At 38.4% G+C, this 18070-nt stretch overlaps 2 protein-coding genes across 2 annotated transcripts; one reads left to right on the forward strand and one right to left on the reverse strand.

Moving 5' to 3' along the window:
* Window positions 1-1044: 1044 nt before the first annotated feature.
* On the forward strand, window positions 1045-3136 carry thoc7 (THO complex 7). Its single transcript, XM_015042561.1, has 8 exons — window positions 1045-1148; window positions 1393-1513; window positions 1920-2047; window positions 2146-2232; window positions 2525-2582; window positions 2677-2743; window positions 2824-2893; window positions 2993-3136. Exons 1-8 carry the CDS (start codon window positions 1130-1132, stop codon window positions 3052-3054), a joined length of 612 nt encoding a protein of 203 aa, XP_014898047.1. The 5' UTR covers window positions 1045-1129; the 3' UTR covers window positions 3055-3136.
* LOC106953661 (uncharacterized) lies at window positions 3098-17957 on the reverse strand. Its single transcript, XM_015042576.1, has 25 exons — window positions 17677-17957; window positions 17061-17198; window positions 16804-16958; window positions 16506-16644; window positions 16228-16426; window positions 16062-16140; window positions 15858-15980; window positions 15626-15767; window positions 15353-15511; window positions 13914-13990; window positions 11849-12055; window positions 10922-11181; window positions 10710-10720; window positions 9358-9570; window positions 8697-8834; window positions 7585-7739; window positions 7192-7330; window positions 6913-7111; window positions 6756-6834; window positions 6558-6680; window positions 6335-6476; window positions 6093-6251; window positions 4985-5061; window positions 4589-4867; window positions 3098-3975 (listed from the first exon to the last, which is right to left on the reverse strand). Exons 1-25 carry the CDS (start codon window positions 17861-17863, stop codon window positions 3751-3753), a joined length of 3804 nt encoding a protein of 1267 aa, XP_014898062.1. The 5' UTR covers window positions 17864-17957; the 3' UTR covers window positions 3098-3750.
* Between the last annotated feature and the right edge of the window lie 113 nt (window positions 17958-18070).

An 18070-nucleotide genomic window follows, 5' to 3' on the forward strand; every position in this document is an offset into this window, starting at 1 on the left:
GTAATAAATACATTACTATCTTTCTGTAGAAGAAATTAACATGGATGAGAACCCTAAAAATGACTTACTGCTTATACGTTAAGACCAAACATGGTTGCTGTAGTTAGGAAATAGATTACTTTGTACTACTTTAAATACTGGCAATATCTTACAAATGTGTACATTTACATACTAGAAAAGTATCAACGTCACACTTAAATGAATAATTATGAAAGCTAAAAGCTGTATTAAATGGAGATTAGATTGGAAGCTAAATGGTTGTTGACAATAAATTGAGTAAATGATCCGGATCTTATAAAAGAGTTCTATCATCCATTAGACGTCAGTGCGCGAGGACGTGAAGTGCACGAGCATTATCGTTTGGTCTTTTTTGTCTGCAATAAAAATACACAGACATAAATTACTGAGCAGAATAAAGTAAAAATAATTCAGATTAAAACATGAGACAACAATAAATAGGGATTATAATACAGTGAAAAAGTGTTTTCCCCATCACATTTTTTTTCTAGTTTTTGCTAGAAAAATTAGAAATCTTCGTCACACTTAAATCTTCGCCGAGTTGCTTATGCAATCCACAGAAGAAAGGCTCAACTTCTGCTTGTGAAAATTTCTGTGATATTAGGATGTTAAACGATAAGAGCACTACCTATCTTGGATGTTGTTTTGGCTTATTAAACTGTAGTAAAACTCTAAACGCCCAGAGTAGGAGGATTTAATCATCAATTGTATCATATTTTGCAGGTTGTAAGTCAAAATGTTCTCGTGAAATTACAATTGTAGTAAAACTATTATTTTTATTAATGATATATTGTCGTTTCACTGCCTTTTACCAAAATAGCCAAACTACAATGAGAAACAATAAAATATACCTAAACCTCGCTTCCAAATAAACAGCTCATTCTTTATTTACAAAAGGAATTAAAGTAATTGAAAATATTAGTTTTAAGCTTACTAAAAGGCAAATGCATTGTGAATACGATTACAACCCAAAGAAGAAGAATACTATTACATCCACGATATTCAACCTTTTACAGCTCAAACATCCCAAGCAGCAGCTCCTTTTACCACCAGAGGTGGCAGTATGGGCTAAAAACGTGTCTGTAAGCAGAAGAAGAACATCCATAACACCATGGGGGCTGTTACTGATGGTAAGTAATTGTGCGATTTATTCGTTTTATCTTTTAGTTAAAACTCATTTTCTATTACCGTCTTCTCAATTCTGTAAAGAATCAACATATAATAGCGGTTTAATTATCAACAACCATTAAATTCCACACAAAAAGTCGTCTTTACCAGAACAGCTAACATACTAACAGTTAGCTAAGTCAGTAAGTAGCCTCCTAGTAGTACACCTTTAAGCGTGCTCACTTACCTCCCTGGTCTGTGTCACAGATGAAGTTATAAGAAAACGACTTCTCATTGACGGTGACGGAGCTGGAGATGACCGCAGAATCAACCTGCTGTTGAAGAGTTTCACTAAATGGTGCCACTCTCCTGGGAGCCCGGAGGAAGGGTGAGCGAGTTTATACACTAGTCTGGAACCCGGTGTGTTGGTTCATTAAATTAAATATTTTCTTGAATTGCTACGTATGTGATATATTTAATGCTAAGCACAAGTTTGGATGAATTGTAGTAGTGCTCTGTATCTACAAAGTTTCTCAAAAAATTTAAAGTAATAGAAAAGGAAAGATGGTTTGTACTTTCAGAGCTTATCATCTGTCCCATGTGTATTTTTCCTTCGGTCTGTTTTAATCTATCCAGGCAGACCAGAGTAGAAATATAATTCATACATTTATAGTGAGATTTCTTATTAAAATGGGCCAAGAAGGACAGAGATGTTTGCAAATTTGCTGCAGGATTTTAAAACACATTCACAGAAATCTTGTTTTTTGGAGCTCAACTGTTTTCTGTGTGTGCAGGTTTAGCCAGTATCAGAGGATGCTGGGAACTCTGGCTCAGTGTGAGTTTTCTATGGGGAAAACGTTGATGGTTTACGACATGAATCTTCGGGAAATGGAGAATTACGAGAAGATTTACTCAAACATAGGTAGGAACTGTTTCTATCTATCTGAGTCTCTAATATCGATATCTTTTGGCAAATAATTAAGTAAAAATGTTTGTGGTTGTTTGTTTTGTACATTCAAGAGCAAAACATCACGTCCGCTCATGACAAGATTGCAGAGTGCAAAAAAGAAATACAGAGGGCGAAGAGAATACGAAAAAATCGACAAGGTAAAGTTCCGTGATGTTTGGTACATTTACAAAATCTGACAAATTACTGATGAGCTTTTAAATGTCATACAAGTAAAGGTCAAAGTATTTTTTATTGGGATTTTATGTGATTGAAAAAGTTTTGCATAACTGTGATGTGGAACCAAAACAAAAAAAAGTTTTCTGTCTCATCTGACCCAACCACATTCTTCCACCAGTCACTATATTCTTCTAGGGAAATACATTTCTATTATTTATATTTAGTTGTTTTCGATTATCTGAATATTGTAAACGTTTGCATGCGTTCTTCCAGAATATGATGCTTTGGCAAAGATAATCCAGCAGCATCCGGACCGGCATGAGACCCTCAAGTAAGCCAGCATTTTATAATCCACACCATCTTTTGTTTTTTAGATTTTTTCCCCCTTTTTTTTCTAATTAATGTTTTGCTTTGTTTACTTAAAGGCAGCTGGAGGCATTAGACAAAGAACTCCAACATCTCTCTCACATTAAGGAGAATGTGGATGCAAAGGTAAAGAAAATTAATTCATTCTCTTTTATGTTTAGAGGTAAGTTTTGCTTTCTTTTTTTTGACACCCGTCTTCTGTTCAGTTGGAGTTGAGGAAGAAGCAGTTCCATGTTCTTCTCACCACCATTCAGGAGCTACAGCAGACACTTGAGAGTAAGGATTTTTTTTTTCTCTCTAGTGGCACTTAAACTTTAAACTGTAATATATGAAAACCAAAGCCCTCTCTTCATTGCTTATCATTACTTTTCCCAGATGATGAGAAATCAGACAATGACGACCAAAGTCAGGAGAGCCCTGCGCAGAATGGAGAATAAAATCTTTCTAGATTTTTAACGGAACTGATTTTAAGAATTCTTGTTTTGTATGTACTTTTTGAATAAACTTGACTTGCACATATGTGTTTCTGTGTGTAATTGATGCATTTGACATGTTTTTCTTTATTTTTTGCAACCCAAATAAAGATCAGAGTGATGTAAATATTATAGGAGCATAAATTAAGAGTAAAAAAGTTTGAATTTGCATTTTGGATATTTAAAGACCATGTTTGTTCACTAGTAACAATGAATAGGAGAGCATGTGTTCAGCTGCTTGCTTTAACGTTTAAGAACCTTTTTATATTTGAGTCAAATGTCCACAAGGGTGCGCTGAAGTCCATTTTGAGTTCACTGCTGGGTTTGAGCAGTTACAGCAATGCATTACCTTCCATTAAACTTACAGTTTTTGCCATCATCAGTAAGACAAAAGGACTTAAATTGTTTAAAACTTTATTGAAAGTTATTCCTAAGACAGAATTCTGTCCAAGAAAATTTATACTAGGAAAAAAAAAACATTTGTAATGCCTTCTGGGATGTTTTGGAATATATTAAGCAATAAACTACATCATATCACTTGTAGGTTCTTTGATGGATATTATGCAGTGCAAAAAATGAAAATGTCAAGTTTATAGGGAAGAATCTTACGCTACGCGTTTACAGCAAAAGATGTGCTCCTCCTGGACGGTGCTGCTTCTCCTAGAACTCCGCCAGGTATCTACGGGCCTCCATGAGGCGCTTTGTGCGACTCTGCAACGCATCCCTCTTGTTGCCGATGTCGTAGTCCTCCTTCAGTAGGAAGTCCACATTTTCCTTGTCCTGAAGCATCTGCAGCATTTCCCTCTGCAGCTGGATGGCGGACTGCTGCAGCATCTCGTAGCGGATCACCAGGGGGATCTGGTCGGCCAGGCGCATTCCCGCAATCTGCCACGACAAATGGGCAAAATGGTTTAAGACTATAAGAAACAAAAAAACTCAACCTGAGGAATCACCCTGTGTAGCTTGAGTATGCAAAGTTAAACTTTTCTGTACAGAAATTAATCAAACTGTGTGGGATTAATAATTTCCTACCAGTTGAGTGATCTCAGTCAGTTAAGAATCAAGAGAGTTAAATTTCTCCGAATTTAGGTTAATTGAGTTTCAACCAACGATAATTACCGTTCAATTAAACAATAGAGAAAAATCACTGGGATAAAGCAGTAAACATTGTACTCATTAATACCCCAAGTCCTGTCAAGGTTAAGACATTACATAACAGCTTTTTATGGATGGATTTCTACCAAAGTAAGATCATTCATGGAAGGAAAACTTTCACTCATTCACATTCAGATATTGAGCATGGCATTTATCAGGGTAAAACAACACAAAGGATTTTGGGGATCCTCCAACATCAGTTGCATGTGAGAATTTGTTGTAGCAACATGAGACAGGAGTATTGAAAGTTATTTGGATGAAAAAAGAGAAGAAAAAAACATTTAAATGACATAAAATCTGAAGTAGTTGTGTGCACTGAACCTGTAATTTAAATCTTGCTTACTTTGTAGTATGATTTGAGATGCACCATCAGCTCTTGAAGTGTTGCATGGTTGTCCATGCAGAACACCGTGCTCCTTGATGAAAGGAGGGATGTAGTAGGGAGCTTGAAACCCTTGTTATTGATGGCCGCTTCCTCTTTCTCCTCTTCACTCTTGCTCTCAGTCAGACTGGTGCTGTAGGTCTTATCCTGGGAGTAAACCAGCAGCTCCATCTGAAACTGGGTCCTCAGCATCAGCTCAGCGGAGGATTCCTTTAGCTGCTTAATGGCCTCAATTTTTGCCTAAAAAGTAATCACTTCCATTAAAATGTTACCAAAACAGTGAAGCGAATTAAGAGAGCGGAAATACTATGACTTGAGCTGTAGTGCAGTTTTTCTCAATTTTAACTAAACTACTACCTTGGTTGTTTTCAAAAGATTGGGGAATCCTGTGAAGCTGTTATGGGCCAGCTGAATGAAGGTTTTCTTGATAGCATCTAGAAGAAAGAGAAAATAAATGAAAAAGTTGCTTTACTTTTATTCCTCTGTGGTTGTGTTGGAAACATAAAACTGAGTAATACGTTTTGTGACGAAAACATGTAGCTAAATTTTCTTTCCTCTGTCTTTACATTCAACTTGAGCAGAAGTCTCTGTTTGCTCTAATCAACTTCCCTGTCTTGTTGAAGAATCGCATCCAAGCAGCATAAATGAAGTCTATGTGATCCATAGACTTTGAGGCTAAAATATGATTTATAATTAGTCTGAAAGTGTAAGTTTTTTTCTATGTGATCTATTATAAGTCTACTTGTGGACCTATTTCAGTCAAGACTGATAAGTGTAAGCAAGATAGCAGATTAAGTTGGACTCAAACGCTGAATTTAAGCTTTTGAGTCCAACTTAAACTGTAACTTAAAAGATATAAACTTTTCCACTAGTTGAGCACCTTACAGTTTAGTTTTATTTTGTGAAAATAAGTTTGACTTTATTCGTAAATTATCCAGAAAATCTCTCATCTCCATCTTGAAAACTTAGTAAACTTTAGATAAAAACGCAACCAGAAAAATACAAATATGCAAACACGATGTCATATGTAACATTATTCAATTTTAGAGCAGAAAACAGAAAAAAAAACAGTTTTTTTCCTACACAGTCATATTCAGCTACAATCAAGCTTCATTAAGGACAGAATTCTGATCAGCAGTAGAGATAAAAAAAATCATAATTCTACTAATAAAAAGGCTACATCACATATTTTTTACCCATACATATAGGAACACCAGTGCCTCCACATTAGATGTACACCTAACCAAACATATCCAAGGACCAGGGCTGATATACTGCAGTTCTACTGATTCATGTTGTGACTGCAATATCACAACAACAAAAAGTTGTCTTTAAGTTTTGCCCTGTGCTTTCTGGCATCATTGCACAATTTACCGCTTTTCCTTTTTAGATTTAACACTGATTCAAGTCTACATAAAGTCTACCTCAGCATTGTAACTACCCTAAAAGAAGTGCCTCCAATCACCTCCGACATCCTTAAGCTTCCTGATGGCTGGTTCCTCCAGCTGTCTGATCTGCTCCTTCACCATCACCTCAAAGGTCTTGTAGTTGATGAAGCCTGGTAGCTCTCTTCCACGGTACCGCTCCTCGTATTCCTCCACCTCCCTTTCAATTTTCCTGTTAACTGCACCACAATGGACACGTCACACACGCATTGACGCACCGCTGGATCCCTGCTTAGACAACAACAAAAACGAAAACGCTCACAGTTTTCTCCTGAGTTGTCCAGGTGCGCCTTCCATTTCCCAAACTCTCTCCTAAGCACGGTGAAGACGTTCAGTCTCTCTCCGCACTTCAGCTCCTCCCCTGTGGTCAGACTGATGGCATCCTGGGTGAACGCTGTCACTTTCTGTAGCGTTACAGGGATTTAAAGGTTTTGTTGGAAGGATAATTTCACAACCAAGCGTTAGTCACAGTGTTGGGAGCTCACATCAATCAGGAAGACGAGTCTCTCCGCCGCATCGGATGGAGGTCCATTACCGTACCGGTCGAGCTCCATCTGAGTCTGCTTCAGCTTCTCGTCTATCTGCTCTTCCAGTCTTGGGAGAGATTTCTGTAAAGTCAAACTTCCAACCATTAAAAAACTAAAACATTCACTGAGGAGCTAACATCAAGGTTAATGCCTCACCTCGATGTGATGCACCAGCTCAATAGTAAGTTTCTCTGCCAGAATGGGAATGGTTGCAAGTTCTTTGTTGTACAAAGTGCTGCAGAAAGAATTTTAAAAAATAAAACATTTTGAAATATACAAAGTCTACCTGGTGGCACAAGAAGAATAAACTTACTGGAAATAGGGGTGATTTTTAAAGAATTCTTTCTCTCTCTCAATGGCTTCAGTCAGAGACACCTTCTCTGTTATTTCCTTCTGGCCTCTGCATTTGACGATCATGTAGCCTTTCTTCAGCTGGATGACTTCGTTGTTGACTATTTCCACCACCGTCTCTTCTGTGCCTTTGTCCACCAAGTCAGGTTTGGTCAAAATACCTGAGAGCAAGAGATTTCATACGTTTTTAACTACTTAACTTAGAGCCAGGTGGTCATTTTACTCAATAATTTCTATTTACCTAAAGTCCTCTCTCCGTCAGGATCGACCTGTTGAGCCATCTTTAAAGCCTCTGTGGTCGCGATGTCCACATTGGATGGAACCACCACCAAACTGATGGTTTCTTGTTTTCTAATAAATTTGTCGATGAGTCGCTTTATCTGAAATGTCCCACATATATTGCCTAAGATTTACAGTATAATAAATGCTACATGGCAACACACTAGGTCAAGGTGATCTAAACCCCAAGCTTACAAGCAGGAAAACTGCTCTCCACCTGCAGCTCTACTGTTAGGTTGGGGAAAGATCGTCACGAAACGTCTGAATTTGAAGCCTTTTCAGTCACCTTAATGTAACACTCTGAACAATTTACTAGGAAAGAAGCAGATTTTGAAGAAACATCAACAATGCTGACCTGATCGCCGATGTTCTCTGGTTGTCCCTTTACAGCCACCCTGGCGATGCCAGGAAGGTCGATGAGAGTCAGGTCCGGTACATCAGGGGAAGCAATTTCCAGAGTGATGAGGTCATCACAAATCCCCACGCCGACTCCGGCCATTTCGTCCTGTGCTGGAGAGAGGAAACTAAGGTGGTCATCCTGCTGAGTGAAGCATGGGCGTAGGTTTGGGTAGGGACGGTAGGGACATGTCCCGACCAATATTCACGGGATATGAAAAAGTCCCGACCAATTTTTGCCATATTGGCTCAAAGAACGTGGATCTACGATCTTTGATTAGCAGCAACAGGCGGTGCGCGGAACGGAAGCTTCTTAGTTTGACATTTATTATGAGCCTCCGAGACCGTGTCGGAACGGTGCTGTCGGGGGGGAGTCAGTTGAATCGTCGGACGATCTTTGATTAGCTGCAAAAGGCGGCGGCTAGCTGGGCACACGCGTCTCCTTCCGAGTCTCCGAGACCATGTCGCCACCAAAAAAGAAAAGGACAGACATTAGAAGTTATTTCGCTACGTCGGCTGTAAGTACAGTGAGTGGACCCATAAGTTAGATATCTATCACGCAACGCATTTGTTGTAAAGTCCGGTGTTTAGTAAGGTCAGCACTGAATGTGAGGTAGAATAGGTCTGTTAATTATATATACAGAGAATTTTATTCATGTTTATTTTTTTTGTTAGTGCAATATATTATTTTATTTTATTATTGATTTCTTCTTATCTGCAATTGTGTTTGCTGTATCCAGAGGATATTTCTTTTGATCTTACTTGTAACGTTTGCTGAATTTTGTAAAGGAAAAAGTAAAGTGTTCTTGAACTGATCTGCTGAGTATGACTGTATCTGGTTGTATACACAAGATGTATGATATGGTTATGGTTGGGGGGAGGGGTTATTAAGCCAATGTGGTTTCCCCCCCCTTCTCAAAAATGTTCGGTGCTCTTGGGCATTTCACTGTGCTGCCGGGGGGGTCAAGGTCCCCACCAAAACTTAGACCGAACCTACGCCCTTGGAGTGAAGCATACAATGTAAAGAAATTAGTTTAATACTTTTACCAGTGCATGAAAAATGTTTTGTACCTTCTCTGATTTTTTTCTCCACAATTGCAGGATCATTTAGCTCCTCCTCAAATTCTTGGTAACTAATCTTTCCATACCAATCCTGGCCTTCTTTCCTTCTCTTCATCTTCAGCTCGAGAGGACATCTTGTGACTATGCCTGAATTAAAGATGAGTCAAAGATAAGACAAGTTAAGGCACATCCAGTGAGGTTTGTGACTGCTTGGCTAACATAGCTTAAATCTAAAACTAGAAGTGCAGCTAAAACTAGAAGTTCACATACACAAAATACAAAAAAAAAAAAAAAAAAAAAAAAAAAAACAACACATACACATTTTATCAAAAAGCCAGATTGCAGTTTAAAAATGCTCACAGGTCCAAATACCTTCGGTTTTTGGAGGCATGTCCTGAGCTAGATATACTGACAAACTGGAATATAACAGACTTTTGTTAAGATAACTCAGTATATCTTGTTTTGTGAATTACTTTTTGGGCTGTAATACGATTAGCATATTTTTAAAACATTTTGACAAAACTACGATAATGTTAAAAATAATGTGATATGCAAAAAAAAAAAAAAAAAAAAAAATTTAATATTTTTTAATATGTAATATTTAATATTGTTTCACTAAAACCATAGTTTTATTTTGGCTATAGACATTACATGACTTTTAATCACCCACCGCTTCCTCTTGGCAGAGCCACCCCAGACAGCGCCTCCAGCACCGAACTCTTCCCAGAGCTCTGGTCCCCTATCACGGCTATGGCAGGCAGCGCCAGGTCCTTCTCCACTCCCAGAGAGCGGAGGGAGTCGATCAGGTCGATGCAGGGACGCACCTTCTCCTCGTAGTGTTGATTCAATGTAGTCATTGCTTCCGATTTAAAATAAGACGATTAAACCCGAAAGACAGTTCTGCAGCTGAGAACAGTTTTGTGTGCTGCCTGTTTGAAAGACAGAGAGCACTAGAAAGAAAACCTGTCTCCGGATTTTTAAGTTTCGTTTCCCAGCATCGCAGGACATCCAGGAAGAGCCATGACGAAGGCAGCTGCTACGGTTCGGTCGAAACCTTTTATTTATTTATTTATTTATTTTTTTTTTTCCTGTCTGTGTTTTAGTTTCGTTTCTTCCCCGAGTCATTTCTACTGCAGATGGCAGGTAAACGAAACTTAGCCACACAAAATAGAGATCATTTTACATTTTCATCACAATAAAGGGTGGTACAATTACAATTAGTTTGAAGGAACTACCCTTACCTTCATCGTATTATTTAAATAAGAAAATTTGTGAACAGAATATTCATAATACCCACTTTATATTGTCACTTTGCCCCTAAATAGAGCAGAAAATTCAGTTTTATCCAAGGATGTACACTTTTTTCAGTTTAGTGTCTGGTGTCAGGAACAAAAACCAGCAGTGCACAGTTGGATACAGAGTAATTTTGTGCTCTATTTTTAATTGGAAGTCAAAATTTTCATCCTTTATAAAAAAAAGAGAGAGAAAAAAAACTGACATCAAAATCCATAATGGTGTTCAGCATTAAAAACAGTAACAGCAGCAGTTGAAAAAACATTTTACATTAGACATCCCGTATTTTCAAGGTTAGGGACCGCAGTCACCAGCAAAGAGCTAAAATTCATGAGCAGGATTTCTGCGAATAAATTACTAACTTTTTATGATGGATCATTGATCAAACACACCCTGCTGATTTATGCATAGAAAAAGTGTACATGAACAAACTTTTACATTATCAGTGCTCATTGGATATTTTCCATGAAAACAACATACATATTGATCTGATGTAAAAACAGATGGATGGCAAATGTTTTTGTTGTCCATTTTGTTTATTATTTCTTTAGTACATTAGAACAAAAAGCTTATATAAGTGATCTTAAATCTCCAAATGTGAGATATAAACAAAGGAAAATGAATTGACAATATCTACACATTTGGGTTTTTTTCCACAAAAAAGCTACCAATTGACAGAAGCTAACAGAGCAGAAACCCTGTACATTTCAAAATAAAGCAGCTTCTTACGTTTCCTTCTGCTTAAGAATAAAAGCAAAACATTTAGATTATAGCAAAGATTTTAAATGACAAAAACCTTTCTTTTTGAAAGGTTGGACATTTCTATAAGTTCTATTTACATAAAATAAACCACACAAAAAACCTTGCGAGAACATATTGCCAGTGTGGAAAACTTTCCCTAACTGTTGAAAAAGTAACATTTTTGATTTCAATCAACACACTAAGCTTCCGTTGTGCTGAAGTCGTACATGTTCATGCTGAATTCACTTAGCACGATGCGTGCCTTGGAGAGACGCCCGATGGATTTCTGCAGGCGGATTCTGTGGTCTTTTATGCCTCCGTCCTCCTGGAGCAGCAGCTCCATTTTCTCCTTGTCTTGAAGCATCTGCAGCATGTCTCTCTGCAGCTGAACGGCAGACTCCTGCAGCATCTGGTACTGGATCACAAGGGGGATCTGGTCGGCCAGACGCTGACCAGCAATCTGTGGTTGACGGAGGAGAGAGTAGAGGTGTAAGATGTGGCTCTGAAGCATCGTAGGAGCATGGCGTCCAGCTTCTTGGTCTGGCTTTACATAAGCTTCTCTTAGGAATGTGTTTTATGACTCAGACTTCTTCATGACAGTATAATTTTGAGATTGTTAAAAAGTATTTTTAAAGTACAGATTTCAAATAGATGCTTTTTTTTTTTTTGGCAAGCATCTCTCCTGATGCTTCAAAGTAGCAATACCCAATCTAATCTCTGGGATTTGCTCCTGGTCATAATTAAGCCTTTATTTTTTAATGTTAGTATTGTAGTTTCTGACTGGACTGTTGTGTTATTTGTCTACTGTCTGTGACTTTTATGTTCTCCACAACCCCAGAAGACATTTTTAATTTTTTTTAAATATTCTGTCTATTTTTATTCAAACAAAATGCAAAACCATATTATGAGTCAGGCCCATTACTTTCTGAATCTGACAAAAAAGAAAAATGAAAACTCATTAAATCAATCATAATCACATAAATAAAACTGTAAGTAGCATTTTAATGGATACAAGCAATGCAAAAGTAACAATTTTGTTGTTGTCTGAAATGAAATGTCTGGTTTCAACAGCAGGTAAAATGGTTTGATTTATCGCTAAATGCACAGAAGTTTTCAGTAAATCTTACTTGGTAGTAGGATTTCAGGTGTCTCATCATCTCCTTCAGGTTGGCTCCAGCGTCGTTATTGATGGGGCTTTCTTCTCTCTTCCTCTTCCCCAACTTCTTGCTGTATCTGCAGTCCTGAGTGTAGACAATCAGCTCCATCTTAAACTGGGTCCGTAGCATGGACTCCGCCAAGGCTTCCTTGTCGTTACCAATGGCTTCGATCTTCATCTGAAACACACATGAGGTTTCCTGTAGACATGTTGTTCACTCCTCCATGAGGTAAAACAAAACTATTTAGAATTACTGGAACCTCTGCATAAATATGTAAAGAATTTACCATGCTAAAAATATTTTTAGCATGGTAAATTCGTGTGGCACTCTTGTCAAACTTGATTCAACTTGATGTGTGCAAGGAATACACACTGGGAGCTCCAATTGCAGTTGCCAGTCGACAAAAAGAAATAGTATCCAAACCACTCCACCCTACATTCTTAAAAGTCATGTTAAATAGTCCAAACCTACAGTAACCAAGATACAAACTACTGCACCACAGTACATCAGAGACCTGCTTCAACCTTTCCAAGCCACTCAGGTCTTCTGCTTCTGTCCTGCTCAGAATCCAGAACCAAAGAACATGGAGAGGCAGCATTCACCTTCTACGCACCACAAAACTGGAACAAACTTCCAGAAAAATCCAAACCAGCTGAAACATCGAGGTCCTTTGAGTATAGACTAAAAACCAACCTGGTTAGAGTTGCTTTTGAACCATAATAGAGGAAACATTGACCAACATCTTGATTTGTAATGACAGCAATTGGCAAAACGTAATGTTTCCTGACTGTCTCAATTGTTAACTGTGTGATGACTTTGGATGTTTGTGTTTTTATGATGTAAAGGACTTTGAACTGCCTTGTTGCTGAAATGTGCTATACAAATAAACTTAAGTGATTGATTATTGGTAGGATTATGATACAGTACACAGTAACGGAAAACTTCCTTATATGGCCCCAGCTGTCAAGACACTTGGTGTGTACTTAGGCGTGGGTGTGGGTGTGTGTATGATCTTTCGGTCGCAGGATCTTTGGCTGATTTGTATCTGGCTCTGTGCCTATTTTCCAACAGCTGATTACCTGCTGTGGATTTAAGGAACTATGAAACAACCACTGTGTCTGATGATCAGTCATTCTGGGGTCAAGCCATTGCGCCTCCCTTACCTTCTGAGTGGAAACTGTTTGATTCCTGTTTCTTTGCTCCTGTCTTCTCCTCAATTTCTCTGTGTCTTCCAGGTTAACGCTAACTCGTGGGTTTCCAATCCATTCTTTGGACCACACCACCAAATCTTGATTTGTCACATCTCCCATGAGACAAACAGGACAAGCCATATGCACACACACTCGTATGTAAGGACAATTTAGTGACCTATTAAATTAGCAGTCATATTTCTGGACTGTAGGAGGAGGAAGCCTAATACATAAAGAGAAACCACACATGCACAGGGAGAACATGCAAAATCCATGCAAAGTTCTTAGGTTGAGATTCAAACTCAGGACCACTTTGCTCCAAAACAACAGTACTAAAAAATGCAGCCCAACATCTGTTGAAGTAAAACATCTCCACTTTCATTGTCCTTCAGAATTCAAACCTCGCTGAACATTTTCAACCAGGAACCTCCCCCCCCCCCACATTTCTCAACATCAAGCCACCATTAAATGTTAAACCAACACTCCAAGACCATTCGTCCCTCACTTCTAGTTGGTATTTTCTCCAGACCTCGGCTGAACCCAGAGACCAAGGCTCCCTTTCTTCAGCACATTTATTTATTGTAGAAAAATTGTGTAATTACCAAACAAAAAAGATTAACTGGACACATAGCACCCCGAGGAGGCCTTTTGAGAATTTATCTATAACCCAAAGCTTCAACAGAAATCTATAAAGCTATCTGAAGTACATGTATGTTTACTGTTTAAGTTTTATTCCAGTTTTTAAATACACTTAACTGATCAAATTAAGATAATTTATTTGCAATGGTGTCTATATATTGAAATTTCTGATCTACGACATAAACAAGAACAACAGAAGACAATACCTTAGCAGTTCTGATAAGGTTAGGCAGGCCAACCAAGCTCCTCTGGGCCAATCCAAATAGCTCTTTCTTCACAAGTTCTTTGGATAAACAAAGCAGACAATAAGCTTAAAATTGTATGGAACGTCTGAGAACTGATTTGCAGTCCATTACAATAATCCTAATTTAATGAAGTGTTTACATTTGAATTTATGCAAGTTCAATTTCAGACCTTTCAAAACCTTTTAAAATGTTTTTTAACCAAAATTACCTATCAAAAAGAAGTATAAAAATTAATGTGACGAGTATTTTAACTTTATCTCCTTCTGTATTTAGTAAGTAGGTTACTAACAAAGTTTTTTTCCCTGTATTGAGATACTTCAAATATTAGAAATACAAATCAGCCTTGCTACACACTTCCCTATGATGAGCCAGTAACCTAGCAACAATGTTTTTATTTTAAACACACAAAACCAGTTTGATGAGCATAATCCTCCAGCTGATTGCTGGAGAAATACAATACGGAACACATAAGTCATGAGTATACTATACACCATGTTTCTCATTAACAACTCACAAAATGTACAGACGCCTCATTGTCTTTGTTCGATACAACACTATCAATTTGGTTTTTCGGGCAGAATGTGCCAGATGTCACAGATGCACAATAAAATTTATTTAACAACCATAGAAAACATCTTAGCATATTTGTGGAGTAAAAATACCTGAACTTATTTGACTACATGCCATGCTGCATGCAACAAGGAAGTGTAGTAATTTACAGCGTAGTCAAAAGTGTCATTGTGACAACACTCAATTCAATCGAGCAAATTATAGAGCTGGAGAAGAGTCACTGAAACCGAATAGTCTGATCTTGTATTGGGACGATTGCAGATACACCAATCAGAATTTTGTGGCTGATATCCAATATCCTATTTTTGTTGATACTGACTTTATTTCATTTTTGACCTATTTCCTATATCAAGGTTCTTTGTTGCAAATTTAGATAGGGCAATGATCAATGAGTGTTGCTGGAAACACAAGTTAACCATCCTATGGCTCAAATATTTCTAAAAATAGCCAAACTGTGATGCTGTCAGTCAGTCAATTGTGTAGAACCAGTGGCTGTAAAAAGGGCACTTTGTAGGCATTGTCTGTGTCAGTAGTGGTAAAATATCTGTTTTAATCCCTTCAAAACTCTCTGTGTTAAACTTGACTGTATGAGAAGTTCTTTATAAAATCCCGAAAATAGCCAATGCTGAATGTTTTTCACTCAGTAGCAAAGTCCACATTTAAGGATGTTGCTATGTGAATTTCGTTTGGTGTATTGATTGACTGGACAAAGTCAATCACCATTATCCACTCAAGTCAGGCCAAGATGAAATTGACCGATTCCGGTCATTACCCAATTTCTCTGTGCATCTCCAGTGTTTGAACTCACTGGAACATCACTAAGAGCATACCTGTCACTTCCTTGAGTTTTATGATCGCAGGCTCCTCCAGCTCCTTGATCTGCTCCTTCACCATGGCTTCAAACGTCTTGTAGTTGATGAAGCCTGGGAGCTCTTTCCCGCGGTACTTGCGTTCATACTGAGCCACCTCCTTCTGAATATTCCAGTTGACTGCAAGAAAATCCAAAGTAAAATCACATCATGTAGTACCTGGAGCTCTACAATCAGAAAACAAAAGACCAGATTATCATTTAGAGACATTTTAATAGCTTGTGAATCACTTACACGTTGTTCCGGAGTTATCAATAATTGTTTTCCAAACAGCAAACTGTTGTCTGAGTATGGAGAAGATCTTGGACTTGTATCCACATTTTATGTCCTCCCCTTTGCTGAGGTAAATGGCATCCTGTGTGAATGCCGTCACCCTCTAAGATAAAACGATGGAATGAAAAAACTCAGATTTTGTAACACTTTTACTTCCAACATGTAAAAACTGACAGCCAGCCATTAAACTTACATCGATAAGGAAACCAAGTCTCTCAGTGCAATCAGATGGTGGTCCACAGCCCAACTTGTCCAACTTTGCCTGAGTCTCCTTCAGTTTAGTCTCCATCTGCTTTTCCAGTTCAGGTAGAGATCTCTGTAGATACGATTGGATGAGTTAAAATACCTAAATTCATTCAAAAGTAGCTATTTAACTTATTATGAGAGAAATATTGACCTGGATGTGATTCACAAGCTCCAGTGTGAGTTTCTCTGCTAGTTTAGGGACGGTGGCCAGACCGTCATATAACAGAGTCCTTCAGGACATATAAGAAAAGCAATGCTTTACATATTATTCTGCAGCCTAAATCAAGTTGTAAAATTCTCAAAATAATTACACTTACTGGAAATGTGAATGGTCATTAAAGAAGGTGTTCTCTCTCTCGATTGCTTCAGCAAGAGACAGATTATCTAAAATCTCCTGCTGGCCCCTGCATTTGACAATCATGTAGCCCTTCTTCAGAGGGACGACTTTATTGCGGACTGTTTTCACCACCATGTCCTCTGTGCCTTTGTCCACCAAGTCAGGCTTAGTCAGGATACCTGAGCGACAAGGGAATACTTAGACGCTGAGGGTTTTTTATGAGCTGTTAGGAGATGTTGTAAAATGATTTCTTTTTACCCAGAGTCCTCTCTCCAAACGGATCAACCTGCTTAGCCATTTGTAAAGCTTCTGTGGTCGCTATGTCCACATTGGATGGAACCACCACCAGACTGATGGTTTCTTGTTTTTTGATGTACATCTCGATGAGTCCCTTTATCTGAAATTTTCAGTCGAAATATTTTAAATGTGCTAAATGGTGACTACATGATAACAAATGTGATAAATTATTTGTATACAGAAACGTATACACTGCCAAACATCTAAATCCTTTTCACCCTATAAACACCGCCCCTGAGGAAATGTAAAAGATGCTGACCTGATCACCGATTCTCTCGTGCTGTCCATTCACAGCCACCCTGGCGATGCCAGGAAGATCGATGAGAGTCAGGTCAGGAACATTCGGGGAGCCAATTTCCAGAGAAATGAGTTCCTCGCTGATCCCATTTCCCTTTCCAGCCATTTTATTCTGTGCTGGTGAGCAAGAAAATAGGTGGATGTTCTCGTAAGTAAACCCAACAAGATCTCAGGACCTCATTTTCAGCAATGAACTTCTGAACAACAAAAGTATTGTACCTATTCTGATTTTTTTATCCACAGTTGCAGGATCATTTATCTCCTCCATATGATCTTGGTAACTAATCTTTCCATACCAATCCTGGCCTTCTTTCCTTTTCTTCATTTTCAGCTCGAGAGGACATCTTGTAACAATGCCTGGATCAGCGATGAGTCAACGACAAAAGAAAGGCAACATATTAATTGTAAATCAGAGTGCTGTTCTTTTCTCTGTGTGTGAGCCAAATGAAGAAGAGTGTTTGACTATAATATGAGAAAGCTGTCATAATTATGAGATGTTTTTCATCGAAGTGGTAAAATGGTCTTCAAATAGGCTTTCAAATTTACTGATTTATTTATTTTTACGTAAACACAACTTGTGAAACTGATCATAGTTGGACAGACAGACTACCTCATGGCCAAGGACAATGGGGGCTACTCAGTTTGAAATGGTCAAAAAATACAAATAAAAGATATATATATATATATATATATATATATATATATATATATATATATATATATATATGAGCAACGGTTTCAAAGTATAAAATTAATTAATGAGCCATATTTTGCCACCTGAGTTTCTTAATGTTATTATTTCCACAGAATGTGTCTGTGAGCGCCTTTTACCCACCGCTTCCTCTTGGCAGAGCCACCCCAGACAGCGCCTCCAGCACCGAACTCTTCCCAGAGCTCTGGTCCCCTATCACGGCTATGGCAGGCAGCGCCAGGTCCTTCTCCACTCCCAGTGAGCGGAGGGAGTCGATCAGGTCGATGCAGGGACGCACCTTCTCCTCGTACTGCTGGTTCAGAGAATTCATTATGTGCGCGTCTGTCTTCTTGAAATGTAGAGAGAGTCGCGATGGGGACAGTGTTGCTTGTTGGCTGGTAAAAAACACTCTGCCCGTATAACAGGAAAAGAAGCAGCAGCTATAAGGTAGGTTTCTATTTCCTAGGTACGTTTCGTTTAGGTGCAGGTTTCGTTTGGTGATACGTTGTTGCAGGGTTTTAAAGCCAGAAGACCAAGT

Source organism: Poecilia latipinna, unplaced genomic scaffold (genome assembly GCF_001443285.1).
Source record: "Poecilia latipinna isolate Pla-1442-1.1 unplaced genomic scaffold, P_latipinna-1.0 Scaffold595, whole genome shotgun sequence".
In the NCBI taxonomy this organism is placed as follows: Eukaryota; Metazoa; Chordata; class Actinopteri; order Cyprinodontiformes; family Poeciliidae; genus Poecilia; species Poecilia latipinna.

What these genes read in the sequence shown, in the direction of transcription:
- thoc7 (XM_015042561.1), top strand. An exon ending in GAAGATTTACTCAAACATAG is followed by an intron (nt 2,048 to 2,145) that starts GTAGGAACTGTT and finishes TGTACATTCAAG; the next exon opens with AGCAAAACATCACGTCCGCT. An exon ending in AATACGAAAAAATCGACAAG is followed by an intron (nt 2,233 to 2,524) that starts GTAAAGTTCCGT and finishes GCGTTCTTCCAG; the next exon opens with AATATGATGCTTTGGCAAAG.
- LOC106953661 (XM_015042576.1), bottom strand. Translation starts at nt 17,863, where the DNA reads ATGAATTCTCTGAACCAGCAGTACGAGGAGAAGGTGCGTCCCTGCATC. An exon ending in AAAACTCAAGGAAGTGACAG is followed by an intron (nt 13,991 to 15,352) that starts GTATGCTCTTAG and finishes GTTTATCCAAAG; the next exon opens with AACTTGTGAAGAAAGAGCTA. An exon ending in AAAAATCACCCCTATTTCCA is followed by an intron (nt 6,835 to 6,912) that starts GTAAGTTTATTC and finishes TTCTTTCTGCAG; the next exon opens with CACTTTGTACAACAAAGAAC.